The 18151-nt window shown below is 35.7% G+C and overlaps 2 protein-coding genes and 1 long non-coding RNA gene across 4 annotated transcripts in view; 1 reads left to right on the top strand and 2 right to left on the bottom strand.

Annotated features, from left to right (window-relative positions):
- The first annotated feature begins 2363 nt into the window (after positions 1-2363).
- Positions 2364-3149, top strand: LOC133882482 (probable ribosome biogenesis protein RLP24). Its single transcript, XM_062321669.1, has 3 exons — positions 2364-2501; positions 2635-2771; positions 2860-3149. Exons 1-3 carry the CDS (start codon positions 2430-2432, stop codon positions 3026-3028), a joined length of 378 nt encoding a protein of 125 aa, XP_062177653.1. The 5' UTR covers positions 2364-2429; the 3' UTR covers positions 3029-3149.
- A 357-nt stretch (positions 3150-3506) lies between these two features.
- On the bottom strand, positions 3507-6024 carry LOC133881336 (G-type lectin S-receptor-like serine/threonine-protein kinase LECRK3). Its single transcript, XM_062320259.1, has one exon. The coding sequence runs from the start codon at positions 6014-6016 to the stop codon at positions 3575-3577; it is 2442 nt and encodes an 813-aa protein (XP_062176243.1). The 5' UTR covers positions 6017-6024; the 3' UTR covers positions 3507-3574.
- Positions 6025-8968: 2944 nt separating this feature from the next.
- Positions 8969-18151, bottom strand: part of LOC133880920 (uncharacterized) — a 70509-nt gene continuing 61326 nt past the window's right edge. Inside the window, exons 1-3 of one of the 2 annotated variants that reach the window (XR_009902463.1) lie at positions 12085-12259; positions 10552-10649; positions 8969-9254 (exon numbers count right to left, since the gene is read on the bottom strand). This is a non-coding gene — a long non-coding RNA (uncharacterized LOC133880920). Of the gene's footprint in view, positions 9255-10551; positions 10650-12084; positions 12260-18151 lie in introns of those variants that run through there. The other variant, XR_009902464.1, reaches the window with a different exon arrangement.

Below are 18151 nucleotides of genomic sequence, written 5' to 3'. Positions count from 1 at the left end.
GTTTTCTAAATGTAATTTATCTTCTTTCACATGTGAAAAAAGAATAGATATCCCAATCAAATTTTGTGAGGCTTCATGAAGTGCTACTTTATAGGATCTATATAGAGAAAAAGAAGAATCGGAATTGATTAATATATTCGGATAATTGCACCGTTGGTCCTTGTGGTATGCCAAAATTATTTTTTACTCCCTATGATTTAAAAAGTTCATGGAAGGTCCATGTGCTATGCAATAATTACAAATTGATCTCTAGCGTCAAATTCTGTTAAATTTTTTAACAGATTCCATCAAATGCCACGTCAGCGCCACGTGTCGCCAATAAGATGGTAACACATGTCCATCTTAATAAAAAATATAAATTTATTAAAAAATAAATAAATAAACTTATTTTTTTAAAAAAAAAATTAAAATTCAAAAAAAAAAAAAAAAAAAAAAAAAAAAAAAAAACAGCAAGGGGGGGCCCAGCCAATGGGGCTGGCCGCGTGCCACCCCCAGTGGCCGCCAGGGGTGGCGCGCGGCCACCCCCGGAGGCCACAGGGGGCGGCCAGGCCACCCCTTGCTTCACGTTTTTCTTTTTTTTTTTTTTAAAAAAAAAAAGTATTTTTATTTTTTTTTAATAATTTTTTTTTTTAAGATGGACACGTGTCGCCATCTTATTGGCGACACGTAGCGCTGATGTGTAGAGCTAACAGATTCCGTCAAAATGGTGAATGAAAAATCGACCCAGGGAGTAAAACGTAATTATTGCATAGCACATGGACCTCCCATGAATTTTTTAAACCATAGGGAGTGAAAAATAATTATGGCATACCACAGGGACCAACGGTGCAATTACCCCTAATATATTTATCGAAACAAATAAAAGTCGAAATGTAAATCATGTATCAATTAAGCACCCTTGTGACCAGCTTAATAAAAAGAAAGTGAAATCTTATGTAAATACTATTGGAGAAGGTTTGATCCTATTCACGATTCCATAAATATTCCTCTCCCAAAGTAGAAAGTTCATAACAATTGATATTTTTTTCTTTCTTTTTTTGGAAGATTGGATGCAGTAGTAACCAAATTTTATTTTTTCCCTTTTTAGTTGAACTTTTTCTAACAATTTGATTTCGTTTGCTCAAATATCTGGAAAAGTCAGAACATGAAGATAATGCAGGTTCTTAGAAATTTCTATCACAACATTTGAAGAACTGCCTGGAAAAGTAAGTTTAAAACATGTGCTGTTACTATGGACAACAATGATTAATAATATAGAATTGAAAAAAGAGAGAGCAAGAAAAAATCAAGGCACAAATTTACGTGGTTTTGAAGGAAGTGTTTCTTGTTCTCTTTGGTATTGCTCGTGCGAAGGATGTCTCAGTTGCGAATAATATGGAGATTTTGGGTGGTTCTACTTAGTGGAACGTGAACTTTTTAAGAGAAGCGCATGATTGGGAAATGGATGTCTTTGCTTCTTACTTCCAAGAGTTGCACTCAGCCATTGTGAGTAGAGGTCGTGCATATAGGCTTTGGTGGGTCTTTTCCAAGAGAGCCTATTAAATGTCAAGTCATTCTTTAGCTCCCTGGCTTGCTCGGAATATAGTTGCTTCACTTGAAAGAGTGTGACGGACTCAGGCTCCTTTAATGGAGGCTTTTTTTGCGTGGTCGGCAGCCCTAGGCAAGATCCTTATCGTGGATAATCTCTAGGAGAGGCATGATGTCATAGTGGATAGATATTGCTTGTGCAAGAGAAATATGGAATCAGTGGACCACCTTCTTCTTCACCACCTTCTTCTTCATTGCGATGTGGCTTCCGCTTTATGTAATTCTCTCTTCACTCGATTTGGTCTATCTTGGGTTATGCTTAGGAGAGTTATCGACTTGTTTGCCTGTTGATGAAAATCTGGAAGGCTGAGGAGTGTTGAGATTCGGAAGATGGTGCCAATATGCATTTTTTTGGTGTGTGAAAGGAATAAATCTCAAGTATTTTGAGGACGTGGAGAGTTTCATGGTGGATATTTTAGCTTTGTTCTTTCATACTCCGTATCTTTGGATGGTGACTTTTATGACCCCTCTATCGCTTAGTTTTGTCGATTTCCTTGCTTATTTTTCTCTTCCTAGTTAGGTGTTTCCTTTTGTATACTTTCGGTGTACTTAGAGGTGCCTTACACTTTCAATATGACTTGATTTACTTATTAAAAAATAAAAAATAAAAAGTTTTATATGTTGCGCTTCATGAAAATTTACAGTTTGAGTAAATGAAAACTTGAAATTATATATTTATTTTGTCAAATATAAGCTGCATTCCTTCTAAAATGCATTAGCCAATCATTTGGTAGCATATCCTCCATTGGTTCAAACTATTATTTTTTGCCTCTAGCCCCTGACTAGTGATCCTTCAGCAGATATTTCGCTTTTGTAGATCAAAATGCCACAAGAACTTCAAGATGAAGAGGAATCCCCGCAAGGTGAAATGGACTAAGGCCTATAGGAGGTTGCATGGAAAGGACATGACGCAGGTAAGCATGCTTGGTTTAGTTTATCTTTCATCTAATTTTTTTTTGTGATATTTCCCGACGCCCATTGGTTTGATGAGAAAAGATCAAGTGGATATCTGGTTTTTAAATTTTTATTTTTCCCCACATTTTGCAGGATTCTACCTTTGAGTTTGAGAGGAAGCGTAATAGGCCGGAGCGATGCGACAGGAATGTCACAGAAAACACGCTGAAGGCCATTAAGACGATTGACAAAGTCAGATCAAGGAGGGAAGCCAAACACATTGAGAGGAGGTTATTTTTTTCCCCTTCCGGTTTATGTGTTCAAAAGCATAATAGGGTGATGAGCATCATCTCACTTGTAACTTTTAAATTTTTGCAGAAAGAAAGGAAAGAAGGGGCAGCTGATGAGAGAGGCAGTAAAGGAGCTAGCGCAGAGCATCAACTTAGTCAAAGCCCCAGCTGTCCTCAGCGAGGATCCATCTCTTACTCTTCCAAAGATCATGGTCAAGGCATCCCAACCACAGGAGAGCCAACGCATGGAAGAATGAGTCCTCTGTCCAGTGATGTTTCTGATCAGTGGATCTCGTGTTGTTGAAAAAGAAAAAGAAGAAAGAAAAAAAACATATTTTCTCTCTCTCTCTCTCTCTCTCTTTTGTTTTTTGTTTTTTTTTTTTTTGTTTTTGCTCTTTAACAAATGCTTCATCTGAGAATGGAAAAGACTTAAATTAGTTTTGAATGGATGTAATTTTTTAGTAGTATTGCAAGTTCAGCTATTCTAATTAGTTTGTTACTCATAAGATAATTAATCATATAAGATTATGTTATTTTAATGTACAAGTAAATCTTGAGCACTCAAACAATAGATGACTCGGGGATATTCCTCCAATTTAGTTGAGAAAAAACAAATTGAAAACTACGACGTGATCTTTAGCTGGATGATCATCAGCTTTAGCATTATTTATTTTTTGAGATTTATCTAATTGAATAACACTTTTAGAGACAGGGTTGGAGGAATTCTTACAACTCAATTTATAAGAAATTTATATATATAATGCAAATTGCCATGTATTACCTATCGGCACAGAAATCTCTAATTAAGAAATTATGGGCGGAGGAGAAGTATACAATGAAGGGCGTGGGGGCACATAAACATCAACCACTCCCTCAAGCATTTGTGTAACCTTTTTCATCGTGGGTCTTAGCGAAGGATCCTCTTGAATGCACCAAATTGCCACAATCACTAGCCTCTCTAGGCTCTTCATGTCATTCCTTGCCTCCTCATCGTTTTCCACCAACTTTTCTAGTCTTTTTTCTATGTAGCATTCATAAGCCCAATCTATCGAAGCCTCCTCTTCGTCTCCCATTGCAAACGAGACGCTAGACTTGCAGCAAATGATCTCAAGCAACATCACACCAAAGCTGTAAACATCAACTTTAACCGAAATGGATGCCTTACTAAACCATTCTGGTGCAAAGTACCCAACAGTCCCTCTTCTTTGTGTATGTGCTTTGCTTTGCTCAGCCAACAGAAGCTTTGCTAATCCAAAATCAGAAATCCTAGGCGTGAAGTACTCGTCCAAGAGTATGTTTTGAGGCTTTATGTCACAATGGATGATCTGGGTTCTACACTCTTCATGCAAGTACATCAAACCTCTTGCAATTCCAAAAGCAATTTGCACTCTTTGGTTCCAATGAGGCCTGGATATCCCAAAAAGAAAGCTAGCAAGAGAGCCATTACTCATGTACTCGTACACCAGAAGCCGGTGCTCCCCCTCATCACAATAGCCAAGCAAGCGGACTAAATTCTTGTGGTGAGTCTGGCATATCACACTCACCTCTGTTTTGAACTCCTTCTCCCCTTCGCCTACTACCTTTTCTAACTTCTTGACCGCGACAAATCTCCTAGGATCCGATGCAACGACCCCTTTATAAACTGTTCCGAAAGCTCCTCTACCCAATGTTTGCTTGAATCCACCAGTTGCTTTTTCAAGCTCTTCGTATGTATAGCTTCTCATGTTTGTGGCAGATGTGCTTGCAATGCTTGCCGAATTCAGCTTTTTATGGTACAAGTAGAAAAGAGCTGCAGAAATAGCTATCAGGAGAAGGATATTGAGAAACGTGGAGCTGCCAAGGAGCACTGCCAAGACAAGTACCAGAGTCGACTTTTCTTTCTTATTTGTAACATTAGTTACATTACCTTTAGGTACCTTGAGGAGAACTATGTTAGTGATATTTAGGCCGCTTCTTCCGTTGGACATTGGAAACTTCTTGCTCCAACAAAGCCCACCTTTTTCTTCATAAATGGCCGCTGAACAGAAGCAATCATCAAGGCATAATTTTTGACACGCCGCCTTGTCAACCCCATGTCCATCCTTAAGATCGTAATCAGAGAGCGGCCAGTCGACGTAGGGAAATTCTATAAAATCTACTTGCTCTTTATCTGCTTCCCATCCATCAGTCTGGCAGCTGGGCAGTGGAAAATCTGGTTTGCACCCTTTCCAGGGTTCAGATGGGTTCAAAAAAGAGTATCTGTCAGGACAGCGGCAACCTGCCGGGCGTCTACCGATTTTCTCACAAATGCTGTTATACCCGCACCACCCGATGCTATTAGCATTATTGGCGGTTAACATACAACTATCATCAGGAATCTCTTGCACCAGAGTCCAAGATAAACGGCAGCTTCCATTACTTGCCTTGTTCTCATTTTTGGGGTGTTTGTATAATGTGAAGACTCCATCATGATCGACTCTAGCAAGGAAGTAATACAGTTGGTTTGAACCTTGGTCGTCGCTGGTAAGGTTGTAGGTGGTTGATGTGTTCCCATCTTTGATGTAAATTCGGCCGGCCTCATCAAAGACCAACTGTGATTTCCAGTTCATTGTCCTCCCGGTCGCCCAATAAGTGGAAACAACTTTTATAGTTGTCAGAGATATAAGATAAAGTACTAGATTGCCGTCCTCCTGCAAACTGAGCTGGTAGCACCCATCAGCATAATCTGTCTCGGATTTGCGAGACTGGAGGATGCTAGGCATGCCCAGTATTTGGCCCGGCAAAATTGTGTCAGTAGGCTCTTTGAAGCTCTCCCATATAGGACTATAATTCTCATCTAGAATCACAAAGTTCCCATTATCCAGCATAGCTGCACAAGTGGATTTGCTTCCATTTGTTTGAGCCTTCCATAACTGACCACCGTCGGGATCGACGAGTACAAACTCACCATCATTAGTCAGCTTAAATTCAGACGATGGGGGTGCTGGTTTATTGCCATTTGCAGACCAAACTATTGTTTGATCATCTTTTATTTTATAAAACCAGACAGCAAGCAAGAAGTTTGGACTTCCATCAACAGGATGGAATCCCAAGGCAAATTCACGTGAAGGGGACAGCCATGGTTCTGGAGGTTTATTCTGTTTAAGTACAAGTGATTTAAGCGGCTGACAGTCGACTTCGCTGTAGGTGAAAACAGGGGGAAGGAGAGGAAGAAGAACATGTAGAAGCAAGAGAGAACAAAAATGAGGACAAGTTGGAGAAGCCATATTGTATGAGTATGGCTGGATGGATTTATGAGCAAGAAAGAACCCAGAACGTCATTTATATAAGGAATTGTTTGGCAGGTTTTCAAAACTTGCGTTTTCCAGGCAATCCGGCCGATCCCCTCAAATTCTTTGTCCGAATTTGATACAATTCGGGCAGGTTTTTGTGAGTAAGCATTTATGAGATTCACCTGACCGGATAAGCAGTTGGGCAGCCCAACTTTTATTTGGTCAGGTGGGTCTCATAAATGCTCACTCACAACTACCTGCCCGGATTTTATCAAATCCGGGCAAAGAATTTGAGGGGATCTTAATTCCCAAATCTTGTGATTGAAATTTCTAAGAACTTGCATTATCTTCACGTGTTGAGCTTTCCAAATAGTTGAATAAACCAAATTTGCTTTGCTTGAAAAAGTCTTCACTAATAAGGAAAAAATCAAAGGGATTAAATTTAGTTCCTAGGTTCTTATGCAATTTCAATTTAAACTTTGGGCTTCGAACTTTGACAGTTAGGTTATTTTAGTTTTTATGTGGTTTCAAATAGGACCTTCCATTATCCTACTGTCCAATTAATTAACAATCCTGACAAACCAATCAATTAATGTCATGTGACTATCATTTAACATGTTATGTGCTTGTATTACACCTCATATTTAATTTAAATTGCAAGTATACCCTTAAAACCAAAATTGAGAGAGAGAGAGAGAGGGAGGAAGCCACCATTCGTAAGGAGAGGCTACCCCTCCTAGAGAATAGCGACCACAAGTTGACACATGATGTGTCAAAAGAGAGTCATGTCGCTCCAATTAATTATTCTGACATGACACCTTATTAATTAATTTAACGATAAGTTTATAAAAAGATCTATTTAAAATCGAAAGAAAACTTGAGAATCTAATTGTCAAAATTAAAAACTTAAAGATTAAATTGAAAGCGCGTATAAACCTAAAGGCTAAATTTGATTTTTCTCCAAATAACTTGACGACCCATTAATGTGCAATTTTCTAGCGCGAGCTTTTTTGACTTCTTCTTTTTTTTTTCTTTTTTTTTTTTTCTTTTTTTTCTTTTTTTTTAATAGTTTTTCTGATTGTCTTGTGCTAAGTTTTCTACGATATGCATTTCCCACCACAGAATGCACCCTTGACAAATTTGGACAGTTTCTATATGAAAAGTTGTTTCTAGATGTGAGAATCTCAAATTCTCATTGATTGTGGAAAATAAATCCTCTTGATACGTGAATCTAGCATAAATAAAATTTAGCATTTTGGATTTGGAGTGGCAAAATCGGAAAAAAAATAAAAAAATAAAAAAAATAAAAAATTAGGGGGACAACTAAAAAAATAAAAAATTTAGGGGTAAAATTTTAATTTTTTTTAGATTTTTTTTTTTGGAAAAACCTTGGGCCTTAGTAGCTCAACTCCTGGACTGAATCACGTAAAATTGTTTGTCTCTATTTTATTTTATTTTTGCTATTGTCATTATTTTCCTATTTGTTTATCTTTTCTTTCGTAGTTGAGCTGCCCCTAAGAGTGTTTGGAGGTGGCTCTGCCTTCTCTTAAGAACCACCCCAAATTACAGACCACTCCCCTAAGTGTTGGGGGTCGTTGAGCCACCCCTAGTGGTGGCATTAGCTAAGCACCCCTTTTTGTTTTTTTTTTATTATTATTTTTTATTTTTAACAATTTGGTGGCGTATTTAGCTTGTTCTGCAACACGTTACGATGATCAATCTATCACTGACTTTTTTAGATCACATAGCTAACAACAATACAATGTTTTACAAGAGTAACGCTACACACATTTTTACTCTCACACTTTCCGACGTAAATCATTGTTGGATTGGTTCAATAGTTATTTAAAAGAAAAATGAGGGGGGGGGGGGGGGGGGGGGGGGAGGGAATTTCTTTTCCAAACTCGGTCAAAGTTTAACATTCTCAAGTCTAGAAATAACTTCGTATGTTAAAACGGTTCAAATTCTCACTGGGGTGGGAGGGAGGGAATTTCTTTTCCAAACTCGGTCAAAGTTTGACATTCTCAAGTCTAGAAATAACTTCGTATGTTAAAACGGTTCAAATTCTCACTGGGGTGGGAGGGAGGGAATTTCTTTTCCAAACTCGGTTAAAGTTTGACATTCTCAAGTCTAGAAATAACTTCGTATGTTAAAATGGTTCAAATTCTCACTGGGGTGGGAGGGAGGGAATTTCTTTTCCAAACTCGGTCAAAGTTTGACATTCTCAAGTCTAGAAATAACTTCGTATGTTAAAACGGTTCAAATTCTCACGGGGGGGGGGAGGGAGGGAATTTCTTTTCCAAACTCGGTCAAAGTTTGACATTCTCAAGTCTAGAAATAACTTCGTATGTTAAAACGGTTCAAATTCTCACGGGGGGGGAGGGAGGGAATTTCTTTTCCAAACTCGGTCAAAGTTTGACATTCTCAAGTCTAGAAATAACTTCGTATGTTAAAACGGTTCAAATTCTCACGCGGGGGGGGGGGGGGGGGGGGGGGGGGGGAGGGAGGGAATTTATTTTCCAAACTCGGTCAAAGTTTGATATTCTCAAGTCTAGAAATAACTTCGTATGTTAAAACGGTTCAAATTCTTACTGGATCTCTCGTTCTCTCTTGCATTCGGATCAAGAGTAAAAAAAATCTCCTTGTAATCCTTTTTTCCCGTTTAATTAGAGAAAAAAAAAAGTTCGAGACTTGTCAAGGGTGCATTCTGTGGGGGGATGTGAAGGTAGAAAACTTAGCATAAGACAATCAGAAAAACAAGACATACATGCATGGAAAAGTCAGTGAACCGTTGTGACGACCCGTTTTTTTTTTTTTTATACAAACATAAAACGAGTCATCGCAGTGGCACGACTATGTGTCGCTCAGCCAACATATGGCACATGCCCCATAACATGTACCTGATAATCAGAGTATAACATATATCTATCTATACAGCGGAAAACATAAATCTGAATAGCGGAAATTACAACTTATACATCTATCACAAATTAATTACAACAAAGAGCCATTTAACATCTATCTGTTTGAGTCTTATTAACACTATAACAATAATGGCTTAACAAAGAATAAGTGACACAAACGTCACAAGCCATACCAAACCTATAAAATAGTGGACAACCCGTGGTCCGACAATTACAACCGTCGCGGTGAGCTTCAGTCATAATATCCCAAGCACACTGCTACCGACCCATCGACTATACCGAAGTACCTGCAGCCAAAGAAACATCATCTACACGGTTGTGGTGGTATCCACATCCGCATAGGTGAAAGAATGAGTTCACCGCCTTAGTATACCTCATACTAAGACCTCAGTGGTATAAGACTAACTGAGTTTTCACAAAGAACCAACCTTTATATTATTTTAGTCGTGCGAGCACTATATTAGCCACAATTTACCAACAGCTAATGCAGCAAACACCGACTATTCAGAAATCATTTAAAACATACTATATAGCTGTGAACATATGTAGAAGTTCCAATCTACCGCTTGGAAGATTCTACATATAGACTCCTCTATAATAATACTTTTCACCAGTCGCTTGGACATATGTGCACACGATCACTCCATCACAGATATCACGTATACCCATAAGTCTTAAGCAAAGAACATGGCATCTTACTCTTCCATACTAGGACAACATCCGTCAACGGTACACTCGCAACACCATCCCTAATCGTATTTCAGCTTCATGCCTTGAACGTCAGTAGATCATGAGAGCACTAGAGTTAAACTCAATCATGCTAACACATCTTTCCTGAAGAACAAGAACAGTCAACCTTCTTACTCATAGACATGCCATTACTCGCGCCTGGGCAATCATGTATCCATGTACTTTCAAGTTCAATGTATGTTATTAACACATGACTATCCGATAGAAATATACATAAGCGCTTTTCATTTAAGACACTTATGCATACCAACACGTCTAGTAAAATCTACTCATAATATAAAAACATCACTCATTAAACAATGCTACACATGATATGCATGACTGGGTCTACTGGGGCTTCGGTCCCCCACGATGCTGATAACTGCTGTTTTACTGTGTATCCTGTTCCTTTACTGCTGTACTACTGTTGATGTATGCTCTATACTACATGCTCAATGTTCCGTGCTTGACCAGTATATATTTCACTACTGTATCATGCTCAAATCATGCAGTTTTTTAAATCACGTCCTCTCAAAACAAAACAAATCCAGCATTTAATCCAACACTTTGAAATCATTCAAAACTTAATTTCTTTATCAAATCTACGCAGTTTCAACATGACATGTTCTCAAACAATTTGCATAATTTAAATCTCAACCTCAGAACTTAACACTTTAAATCTATTCAATACTTTTCACTCATACACTATCTCTTTAACATCATTGATATAGTTTAAACATAATCGAAACTAAACAAATCATCTCAAAGCATATACATTTTATCATATGGTTGGTTCGGTTTCATAAACAATATATATATTTTTATCAATCCAATACATATAAAAATATATATCTTCTCAGTGAGTGGAATACCCACCTTGGCTGCATTAGACTCCAACTCGAACACTCCTTGGACTCTAGTCACTTGGACTCTACATTGGAGAACCAATTAAAGTCTCCAATCCGAACATGATCCTGCAAACATTGGTAGCATTAGACTATGCTATTGAATCACATACTCTATGACATCCTAACTACCCGCGTGCTCACACGTCACATCATTCGCTTCTAAAGCTAGCTAGGTATCCTAAACTATTATTAAGTTAATCGTTGGTTATAGGTTATTATTACATTTTGCTTATTAATTAGGAGATGCATTTACTAATTTATTTGCCTACATATTATTATTACAATACATTATCATTGTGAATCCATTAATGGTTTGTTGCTTATCTACTAAGTTAACAATATATATTTAACATGTGTTCATGCATATGTATATACATATACATATATAACACTTAAACATAATCCAATGATACACTTAAGTGCTTTGGATAAAGGGATAGGTGAGTTAGCTACTAAATAGTCACATAATGGATCTATAGTGTATTTATGTGTTTCTATAGGCTTATTAGCTCATATTTACAAACTTAGTGTTATTTACGTAATTAACATCATAATAGTTGCCCCCTATGATATTAACCTTAGACTCTATGTTTATGTCTTAATTCGTTTCTTATCCTTTAAATACAATTACTAACACATTTCACACTTCTATTTTTTTTTATTAGTTCTTAGCCATCCAAGTAACTTAGGTTATGGGACCCTAATCTTACTTAACACATTAACCTTACAACTCATATTAGATTAGGTTATAATCCATTATATAACATATCCGTTTACTAAAGATAGCTAGAGGCACCTACATAAATTTCTAAGGTAGGTATTATACCTAGAATCATTTTGTTATTAATCCATAACTTTTACAAATTCAACTTTGATGTTAATTATGTCCATTAAGATATTCAAATTGTTATCTATACTCATTTGATTTACTTATTTATTGATTCTCGTATTTCTTTCATATCCATTTATTTATTTACTTAATCCACCTATTCTTTTACTTAACTATTACATTCTCAATTTATTCTATTAGACACTCCAATAACCTGAACGCTTTAACTTCAACTCTTCAATTCTTTTCTAACAACCTACATTCAAACCTCATTCATCAAGAATTCACCATTTCAATAAACCACGGCCTACCAAATAAACCAATCCATTTGGAATAGCACATCCGAAATAATTCTAGTTCCTAGTACAATACCCTCACGGTTAACACATAAACTCAACCATTCAAGCCCTAATCGGTTAACATCCAACGATCATCAACATTGCAAAATCCCCAATCAATTCCAGCAACCAAAACATGAAAATAAATTCGAGCTTCAAACACCCACTCCAACAAACATTAACTGGTAGCTATATCAACCTCAAAAGAAAGACCCATTCGGCCGAAACAAGCCTCAACTAAAATCACCCCACCGCCTACACAACCGACCACACACACACACAACAAATTACAACTAAATGAAAACCCCCAAATCATAAAATCATTGGGATTTACCTTTGGGGATTTTCACAAAAATCCATCAAAAACAGGGAGATCGGTCACAGGGGTGAATCGCAGGAAAACACACACTGGACCGCCGGACATCGCACTTGGGGAACCGGATTTCCTCTCAGGTTCAGCAGGTCACGGGTCTGAGGGGTTCTGGGTTACGGGTCTCACGGGTCTTCGCCGGAAAATTGGTTCTAGCAAGTCGGGTTTCACGGGTTGTGGGTCACGAATCACTGGGACACGGGTTGCACGGATTTTGGGTTCTCTCTCACCCGGGTCATCTCTGGTTCTTGGCCTCACCGGAGATCGCGCCCTCAGCCCCGCCGATGTCGTCTGGTTCTGCCGCCGTCGACCCACTAGTTGGGTCCCACTTGGTTGTTCACTAGATGAGCCAAAGAGAAGAGGAAAAAGGGAAGGGGAGCCAGGCGTGTTGCGTGGAACAGAGGCGTGCGTTGCTGGAGAAGAAGAAGAAAAGAGAAGGAAGAAGGAAAAGAGAAGGAAGAAGGAGAAGGATCTGTGCGTGAGGGAGGAAGAGAGAGGAAAAGAAAGAAAAGCAAATGATAAGGGACACGTGGCGCCTTGTGAATGGTTGGGAGGGATTTCCTTTTATTTAAAGCCCCCCCTACTTATATAAATTAAAGAAGGACCCCATTTTATTAAAACCATATCATTTATTAATTAACATTTGACCCCCACATTTTTTTTAAACCACACCTTTGTTAATGTAATTAATTACTCATTCAATTAGGACCCACTATGATAACTATAATTATATTCTTATTATTTTATCTTAGGCTTATTTTATTTTGGTAATATAAATATCACCTAAAATACAATCATTAGTCTCACCATTTAATAAATACAATTTATTAAATGCTAAATTCCTATTAATTTTTCTTGGTCTTCACAACCGTGGTGTTATTGCCATGATTCAGAAATAAGCTAAAATGAAAAGTTCTACAATTTTGTTGGTCAAAAAAAAAAAAAAAGCACTACAATTAGGTTTTTATGTGATTTTAATTTAATCATTGGATTTTCAATTTTGACAATTAAGTTATTAGATTTCGTTTCGGTTTCAGATAGCTCTCTCCATCATCTATATCATCCAATAAATTAATTATTAGTGTCACGTCAAACAAATCAATTGGTGCCATATGACTTTGGTTTAAAACGCCATGTGTTAACTGGACGTCATTACCTCTCTCTCTCTCTCTAAATTTTGTTTTACATTTTTTTTATTAAGGGCATGTTTATAATTTCAATTAAATATGCCACACCATATGTATAGTTGACACATGACGTGTTAAATAATAGTCGCATGACATCATCTAGTTAGTCTGGCATGGTATACCGTTAATCAATTGGATATAGCATGTTGACGTAAGAATCTATTTGAAACAGTAGAAAAACTTCAAGTACGTAGCTATCAAAATTAGAAACCCAAATATTAAATTGAAATCGCATTAAAACCTTGGATGCAATTAGGAGTAAAGTAACTTTGTGTTGGTTGTTTTCTAAATGTAATTTATCTTCTTCCACGTGTGAAAAAAGAATAGATATCTCAGTCAAATTTTGTGGGGAAATGATCCTTGCACTCTTGGAGTACAACAATGGTACAACAACAAGACACATTGGGGTGGGACTCACTGGGTCCCACCCCAATGTGTCTTGTTGTTGTACCATTGTTGTACATTGTGAGTGTTTTGATTATTTCTCAATTTTGTGAGGCTTCATGAAGTGTTACTTTATAGGATCTATATAGAGAAAAAGAAGAATCGGAATTGATTGATATATTTATCGAAACAAATAAAAGACGAAACACAAATCATGTATCAACTATGCACCCTTGTGACCAGCTTAATAAACAGAAAGAGAAATCTTATGTAAATACTATTGGATAAGGTTTGATCCTATTCGCGATTCCATTAATATTCCTCTCCCAAAGTAGAAAGTTCAAAACAATTGATATATATATATTGGAAGATTGGATGCAGTAGTAACCAACTTTGATTTTTCCCTTTTTAGTTGAACTTTTTCTAACAATTTGATTTCGTTTGCTCAAATATCTGGAAAAGTCAGAACATGAAGATAATGCAGGATCTTAGAAATTTCTATCACAACATTTGAAGAACTGCCTGGAAAAGTAAGTTTAAAACATGTGTTATAGAATTGAAAAAAGAGAGAGCAAGAAAAAATCAAGTCACAAATTTACATGGTTAGATAATGTAACAAGAATGTTTTCGCAAACATGTAACGGGATAATTTGTTAGGTTTTGAAGGAACCTAAACCCTTTAAATTCGTTGAAGGGAATCTAGACCTTTTAGATTCTGAGGGAACCTAGACCTTTTCAAACACAAGGTTTGGATTAATTTTCTTTTGATGCCTTTTATTCATGACTTCTTCTCTTTAAATAGATAACATAGCATTGTAGGATTGAACCATAGCCCGGTACAATTCCTATTGGGACTCAACTAAGTGGGGATAAACATCCACTCAAACTAATTATCAAATGAGTCCTACTAATCGGCTATCAACTAACACGATAACTAAACCATAGTGATAGATTCCTACTCAAATAATAAAACACAAGCTTAATACTCACGGAGATATACTCGACGTGGATAACATTCAAAATAAACTCTAATAGTCTAGAAATAACTATAATAGGCTATTAGACTCCTATTCTTCTAACAGATAATATGCCTATGTTTACAGGAGTGCAGCTATTTTCAACAAATAATTTAGGGTTACAGCTTAACATCTTTATTATAAAACTCTATTGTATATGCAGATATGAAAATTCAAAAATACCTTGTACTATACCGTAGGGCAATGCCCTGCAATCCCACAACCTAATCGTCCCTCGCAATGCTCCGCCAACTGACCACTATACTAGCACTCGTATTAATCTCTATGTCCCTTATCCTTCTATAAATGCTGTCGTGGGTTCTTTCTCACACATAACCCATACTATTGCAATGGCTTCTCTAACTTGTCCTCATTTTTGTTCTCTCTTGCTTCTTGTGCTTCTTCCTCTCCTTTCCACTGTTTCCACTGTTGCTTGAGATTATTTGCTGCAAGTCCAGCTTAGTATCATTTGCAATGGGAGACGAAGAGGAGGCAATGATAGTCGATAGATTGGGCTTGTGGATGCTACAAAGAAAAAGGATTAGAAAAGTTGTTGGAAAAAGATGAGGAGGCAAGGAATGACATGAAGAGGCTAGAGAGGCTAGTGATTGTGGCAATTTGGTGCATTCAAGAGGATCCTTCGAGGCCCATGATCAAAAAGGTTACACAAATGCTCGAGGGAGTGGTTGATGTTCATGTGCCGGCCCCCACGCCCCTCATTGTATACTTCTCCTCTGGGTACCAATAACTCAAATGAAGAAACTATGAGCATTGACGAGTTTGACCCATTTAATTAAATGGGTAGTGTCAGCGTTAACCCTAAACGAATTGACTTGCGAGTCAACCCATTACACTAACACGAATTATGAGCCCTGAAATTTGCAGAGCATGTCATTCTCTCACCTTCATTTTTTTCTTTTAATGTGTGTTTTGCTAATACCATTTAAATATTGGAAAAGCACTTCTACACTCAACCATAACAACATCAAGGAAAGATTTACAACCATATTATCTTATTGATATTCACACTTGGAGGCATTCTCACTTCCAACAAACGTATTACATATTGGTGGAGATGTTTCCACAAGAAGAAGAGGGCCTCTCATTTGTCTAGGTAAAATCCTCTTTTCATATCAGCAATAAAAGATTGTATTGGAGGAATTTCCTCCTCGTACTGAACTTTGGAGCTTTTTTCATGAAAATAAATAATTTTGTACTGTGCTTCTTTTCTTTGATTTAACCTTACTTCCTTTTACCTAATGTTAAAAAATCAAACATAACCCACTTTGGGAGTCGTTCTGTTCTTGGAATGTCATTTTCATCCTGTTTAACAATTTTATGTTTCATTATATTCAAAGCAACCTTATGTTCTCGCAATCTCCAGGTGCCACATTATCCCTTGCTTCATCATATATGACTCTTATTCTGCAATTTCTATTAATTTCTTTTTTATTAGTTGCACACCATTCCAAATAGCTATTCGTTATTCCAAATTATCGTTGATAATTCTGCCCAATATAGCGTTGATAATTCTCCAATATTTTTCCGCAATCAGAGGGAGGCAGCGTTTGATGGGTCGACGTCCATGTATCATCCTTTGGGAAATTCATATTATTATAAATATTTTCATGCAGTGGCGGAACCAGAATTCTGGTTGAGGGGGGTCAAGATTTTTATTTTTTATTTTTATATATTTTTTTATGAAAGAAAAAAAAATAATGTTAAATAAAAATCAATTAAAAATATTAAAAATATGTAACTCAAAAAATTCAATTATTTTTTAAAACGTATAAATGTAACATACAATTTATTCTATCACGTCTAACCTAGCCTGTTACTTTATTCAATTATCTTTGATGAGTTTTCATAATTGGTTGGCAAGGTTTTTTATTTATTTATTTTTATAAATATGTCATTTGAATTTAGTCTCTAGCACTGAGATGGTAATAAAAAAAAATTATTAAGCAAATGAATGTTTTTATATTTGTTAAATCTACCTCGGCACGAGCTCATTTAGAATTTGAATGGAGTATAATGAAATTATTGTTATTCTTCTTAATTTCATGTAACTACCATTATATATTTCATACAATTAAAATATGTAGGAAAATCTATATATATTCATAACAATTAATTTAATTGAGCAATCTAAATTTAAAAGATTAATCAAAATTAAATTTTGATTACATACTTGAAATTTTTTAAGAAATGGAAAAAAAAAATTTAAAAATTGATTTAAATTGTTAAAGGCTTGAATAAAAAGGAATTGGCAAATTAAAATAAAAACTTTAGAATTTTGAAAAAGTCTAAATCGCAATTTTCAATTTGCAAATTTGTTTTTCAATGTCAATGACCTTATCTCTTCCTCAGCTTTTCCTTCTAGATTTAAGTCTTAATATACTATTTGCTCTTTTTCTTTTTTTTTCTTTCTTTTTCTCCTTTTTTATTTTTATTTTTTTATTTAGTATATACTTTAGACTTTAGACACACCATTATTTTGTGCCTTTTGTTTTTAAGTCAGCGCAAACCATTGGCCCACCCACAGATGTTTTTTCTTTCTGTAAGCCCACTAACGCAACTAACAAAAAAAAAAAAAAAAAAAACATAAACAAATGAAAGAAAGAAGCTAGGCAGTGGCCCACAAGGCCACAAACAATCCAACGAATTTATTAAAACGGTGTGTTTAAGGGGCATGGGGATTCCCCTATTATATATATATATATATATATATATTTTGGTGTGTCTTGGTTTTTCTGATTGTCTTATGCTAAGTTTTCTAGTTTCTACCTTCACGAGATGCACTTACCCACCACAGAATGCACCTTTAAGAAAACATGTCATAAAAAATAAAAAAAGAAATATGACATCAAAAACATAACTTTTAAGTTTAGACCGATTCAATATACATATGATTTTATTAGAATATTAATTAAATGATTAAATTCGACTTTTTTTTATGAAGTTAAACTTTTGAGATAATTATAAATTTAACATGGTGTTAAAACAAAAATCTTAAGTTCAAGCATTATCTTTATAATTTATCTCTCATTTTAATTTGATATTAGGGAAAAGTACACATAACCCCCTCAAACTACTACATCATTGTCAATTTACCCTCCAAACTACCAATTGTGTCAATTTTTCCCCCTAAACTACCAAAAAATGTCAATGTCCCCCTAATGACAAAAATGCCCTTCATAAAATTATTAAAAAAAAATAAAACTAAAAAAAAAAATTATTAAAAAAAATATAAAATAACAAAAATTTATTCCAAAAAATAATAAAAAATATAAAACTGTTATTTATTTATTTTTAAAAAAATAATTTTCAGTTTTTTTTTTAAAAAAAATTGTTCTTTTTTATTTTTTTTTATTTTAATAAAAACTGTTTTTTATTTATTTATTTTTATTTTTTTTAAATAAAGAAATAAATAAATAAATTTCA

The sequence above is a fragment of the Alnus glutinosa genome, chromosome 11, assembly GCF_958979055.1.
Source record: "Alnus glutinosa chromosome 11, dhAlnGlut1.1, whole genome shotgun sequence".
Lineage (NCBI taxonomy): Eukaryota > Viridiplantae > Streptophyta > Magnoliopsida > Fagales > Betulaceae > Alnus > Alnus glutinosa.
This window is presented reverse-complemented; position numbering and strand designations above follow the sequence as displayed.